This window comes from Galendromus occidentalis, unplaced genomic scaffold, assembly GCF_000255335.2.
Source record: "Galendromus occidentalis unplaced genomic scaffold, Mocc_1.1 scf7180000076013, whole genome shotgun sequence".
In the NCBI taxonomy this organism is placed as follows: domain Eukaryota; kingdom Metazoa; phylum Arthropoda; class Arachnida; order Mesostigmata; family Phytoseiidae; genus Galendromus; species Galendromus occidentalis.
Genome location: NW_003804003.1, coordinates 1 through 4,443, shown reverse-complemented (window position 1 = coordinate 4,443; position 4,443 = coordinate 1). Strand labels below are relative to the sequence as shown.

At 49.0% G+C, this 4,443-nt stretch overlaps 1 protein-coding gene across 1 annotated transcript; it reads right to left on the bottom strand.

The window, feature by feature from the left end:
- Positions 1–941: 941 nt before the first annotated feature.
- Positions 942–3,018, bottom strand: LOC100901380 (SCAN domain-containing protein 3-like). The gene is made up of 2 exons (XM_003738556.1): positions 2,940–3,018; positions 942–2,806 (listed from the first exon to the last, which is right to left on the bottom strand). The coding sequence occupies exons 1-2, from the start codon at positions 3,016–3,018 to the stop codon at positions 942–944; spliced, it is 1,944 nt and encodes a 647-aa protein (XP_003738604.1).
- Between the last annotated feature and the right edge of the window lie 1,425 nt (positions 3,019–4,443).

The following is a 4,443-nucleotide window of genomic DNA, read 5'->3' as shown; positions in this document are numbered from 1 at the left end:
TCTCAATCTCCCTAGATCTCTCAATCTCCCTAGATCTCTCAATCTCCCTCAATCTCTCAACCTCCCTAGATCTCTCAAGCTCCCTCAATCTCCCTAGACCTCTCAATCTCCCTAGATCTCTCAATCTCCCTAAATCTCTCAATCTCCCTAGATCTCTCAATCTCCCTAGATCTCTCAATCTCCCTAGATCTCCCAATCTCCCTAGATCTCTCAATCTCCCAGATCTCTCAATCTCCCTAGATCTCTCAATCTCCCTAGGTCTCTCAATCTCCCTGAATCTCTCAATCTCCCAAATCTCTCAATCTCCCTCAATCTCCCTTAATCCCTCAATCTCCCTTATTTCCTCAATCTCCCTTAATCCCTCAATCTCCCTTATTTCCTCAATCTCCCGTAATCCCTCAATCTCCCTTAATCCCTCAATCTCCCTTAATCCCTCAATCTCCCTTAATCCCTCAATCTCCCTAGATCTCTCAATCTCCCTAAATCAGGAGTCGGCAAATGGGGGTCCGCGGACCCCCAGGGGTCCGCGAAATCAGCTGGGGGTCCGCGGACCCCCGCGGACCCCCTCCCATAGACCCCCATTGATCTCGCGGACCCCCTCCAATAGACCCCCATGGGGCTCGCGGACTTACTTCCGTCGGCCCGCATGAGGCTCCCGTATATGTACCTCTGTCGTACGAAACTTCGCGTACCGCTCAGTGGCGGGCCGGCCAAGGTGAAGTTCTCTGATTATGGCGTCACCAGAACAATCTCTGTGGGAGATGAACGTTGGCGCCATCCACCCAGATCTGGACCACTTATCAGCGTACAATCCGCAGACAGGTCACAGGCCTCGCTCAGTCAGTTGTATCGCGGCGTGCTCGGAGAATATTTGGAGACGAGCGACGAGACTTAGAGATATGTGCAATACATAATTCATTCATAAAGATACAGTCTAGTGTTCAATGTGACGACTGCTCTTGCTCTGATTGACTGATTGTGAGTTCTTCGATGTTCGGCTCCAGAGTTGAGACTCCGAGACGGAGAGCTGTCCGCACGTCTAATCTTGATCTATATCGTGTCTTGATCGCCGTCATCGCCGAGAAAGTCTTTTCGCACAAATATGTTGTTGAGAAGAGGATAAGGATTTTCATGGCATTCTGACTGAGCATAGAATATTCCTCCTTGATCGACAGCCAGAATTCGGCTCTCGAGATACCGGCGTCGAACTTCAACTTGAGCGCACAATCGGAGGATAATTCGATGAGACTTTCTTTTTCCTGCATGCTGAGATCGCATTCGTCGAGGCTTACTCTGAAGGGATCCACAATCCATAGACGGCCGATTCGAGGATCTTCTCCCGGCGGAAAGTACCGTGCGAATGTATTTTGGAGAGACTGAAGGTGCGTTTGAATGCACAGAAGAATCATTCCAGGATCCATATGCTTCTCATCGACATAATCGCCGCATGTCGGGAACATGTCGAAGCTCTCCTCGGCGAGCCGGGAGCGCCATAGTGCAATTTTTCTCTGAAATGCGTCCATCTTGCCTCTACTTGTGAAAATGTCCTGAGAGGCTCCTTGGAGAGACAAATTAAGTTTGTTTAGTTGCGAGAAGATGTCAACTAAATACGCAACTCTGACAATCCAATCCTCATCATACAATTTGTCTGCATCGGGGTGTTTCTGCTGACCCAGGAAGACGCCTATTTCCTCGCGCAAAGCGAAGAACCGTGAGAGCATTCGTCCTCTCGACAGCCACCTGACATCAGCGTGGAGGAGAAGGGACTCGTATTCCGAGCCCATTTCTTCACAGAGCGATTTGAACAGACGAGAGCACATTGCTTTATGGCGAACATGGTTGATGATGCTGACAACGGTGGTCATCACTTCGTGGAGCTCCCTGCTCATCGGTTTGGCTACTAGCTGCTCACGATGGATGAGGCAGTGGCTCGAAATCAACTCGGGATGAGCGACCTGCTTCACCCTCGCAACCAATCCTGTTTTTCGTCCTACCATGTTTGCGGCTCCGTCCGTACAGATACCAACGCACTTCTTCCAGTCAATTCCGTGCTCCGAGAAGTAACTTCCGAGGGCCTCGAAACAGGCCGAGCTTGTTGTCCTTCCCGGCAGTTCCAATGCACAGAGGAAGTCTTCGCGGACAGACTGGCCCTCAACAAATCTCACAAAACATAGGAGAATGGCCCGATTGGAGACGTCAGTTGACTCGTCGAGCTGAATCGAGAAGAAAGAGCTTTTCTCAATCAATCGTAGAACCTGACGCTCAACATCCTCAGACATAGTAAGGATCCTGCGGTGGATGGTTCGAGCGGACAGTGGGATTCTCTTCACTCGTGCTGCTTCAACTTCACCGAAGAGGATCTTGCAAGCGTTCACCAAGCATGGTTTGATGAGAGTTTCGCCGATGTTGAACGGTTTCTTATTTTGTGCGATCGAGAGAGCTATTTCATAAGACGCGTATAGGAGTTTCCTCGTGATTGCACTGTCCTCATCTCGAAAACCTTGCAGCACATTTTCGCGAAGTCGCTGGAAATATTCAACGGACTTTGATGACAAGTCTGAGTGCTTCGCTTGGAAGTGTCGTGAAAGTTTCGATGGCTTCATGGCGTCGTTCGACAAACTCTGCGAGCACACAAGACAAAGAGGTCGCGGGCAAACTTCGCTACCAGGTTCAACAACGAATCCCAATTCCAGGTAATCCGGATGGTACCATCTGGTTTTGGAAGCTTTAGCTCTCTTCGCTCGCTTCTTGATGGACTGCTTCCTTTTTCTGCCTGAACAAGCTGATTCCTGATTCTCCTCGTCGTCTGCGATCGAATCGGAGGAATACTGTAGCTCTTCGATTTCTCCGTAATCCGAGGGGTCAAATTCAGCGTTAATCTCATCCTGATCACTGAAGTCGGAAAAATCGGACATGTTTCCGCGGCACTTTCCACTCACGAGGATGAAGCACGGGCTGATCCCATCGAGGACTGAAACTCGTCCAAGACTGGACATTCCATTCAGACTCTTGGCACATTACACTCTCAAAATCTGACATTCGAGCTTGAGCAAGAGACCGATAGTTGATTTAGTACAGAGCAAATGTCAAAGAGAAGGTGTAGCTTTGAACGCTGCGAGCGGTCCCTGATAGACTCCGCAACTTTGTCAGGAGGCAGATCCTCGGGCTGCGATCGAAAGGCAGAGTCATCGAAATTCGAGCCAAGCATCCCCAGAGCTCGAGCGCAATGTCCGCGGAGCTCCCAAATGATACACCGCGAGTTCGGCGCGAACCTTGTCAAAAAGGTCTCCGGAGGACCTCCAACGGGTCAAGGAGAGGTCACCGAAGAGGTCCTCAGAAGATCTCCAGAACAATGAGCCTGATATGGACACATTATGATAGATAAACTCAGGGGGTCCGCGCGGAGAGAATCGGTGCTCCGGGGGTCCGCGGACCAAGAAAGGTTGCCGACCTCTGCCCTAAATCACTCAATCTCCCCAAATCTCTCAATCTCCCTCAATCTCCCTTAATCCCTCAATGTCCCTTAATCCCTCAATGTCCCTTAATTCCTCAATCTCCCTAGATCTCTCAATCTCCCTAAGTCTCTCAATATCCCCAAATCTCTCAATCTTCCTCAATCTCCCTCAATCTCCCTCAATCTCCCTTAATCCCTCAATGTCCCTTAATCCCTCAATGTCCCTTAATTCCTCAATCTCCCTTAATCCCTCAATCTCCCTCAATTCCTCAATCTCCCATAATCCCTCAATCTCCCTTAACCCCTCAATCTCTCTTAATCCCTCAATCTCCCTTGATCTCTCAATCTCCCTAGATCTCTCAATCTCCCTAGATCTCTCAATTTCCCCTAATCTCTCAGTCTCCCTAGATCTCTCAATCTCCCTAGATCTCTCAATCTCCCCAGATCTCGCAATCTCCCTAGATCTCTCAGTCTCCCTAGATCTCTCTATCTCCCTAGATCTCTCAATCTCCCTAGTTCTCTCAATCTCCCTAGATCTCTCGTTCTGCCTAGATCTCTCAATCTACCCTAAATCTCTTAATCTCCCCCAAATCTCTCAATCTCCCTCAATCTCCCTCAATCTCCCTTAATCCCTCAATCTCCCTTATTTCCTCAATCTCCCTTAATCCCTCAATCTCCCTTAATCCCTCAATCTCCCTTAATCCCTCAATCTCCCTTAATCCCTCAATCTCCCTTGATCTCTCAATCTCCCTTGATCTCTCAATCTCCCTAGATCTCTCAATCTCCCTAGATCTCTCAATCTCCCTAGATCTCTCACTCTCCCTAGATCTCTCAATCTCCATAGATCTCTCAATCTCCCTCAATCTCCCTAGATCTCTCAATCTCCCTAGATCTCTCAATCTCCCTAGATCTCCCAATCTCCCTAGATCTCTCAATCTCCCTTAATCCCTCAATCTCCCTTGATCTCTCAATCTCCCTAGATCTCTCAT

What these genes read in the sequence shown, in the direction of transcription:
- LOC100901380 (XM_003738556.1), bottom strand. Translation starts at nt 3,018, where the DNA reads ATGTGCCAAGAGTCTGAATGGAATGTCCAGTCTTGGACGAGTTTCAGT. An exon ending in TCAGCCCGTGCTTCATCCTC is followed by an intron (nt 2,807 to 2,939) that starts GTGAGTGGAAAG and finishes ATTCGATCGCAG; the next exon opens with ACGACGAGGAGAATCAGGAA.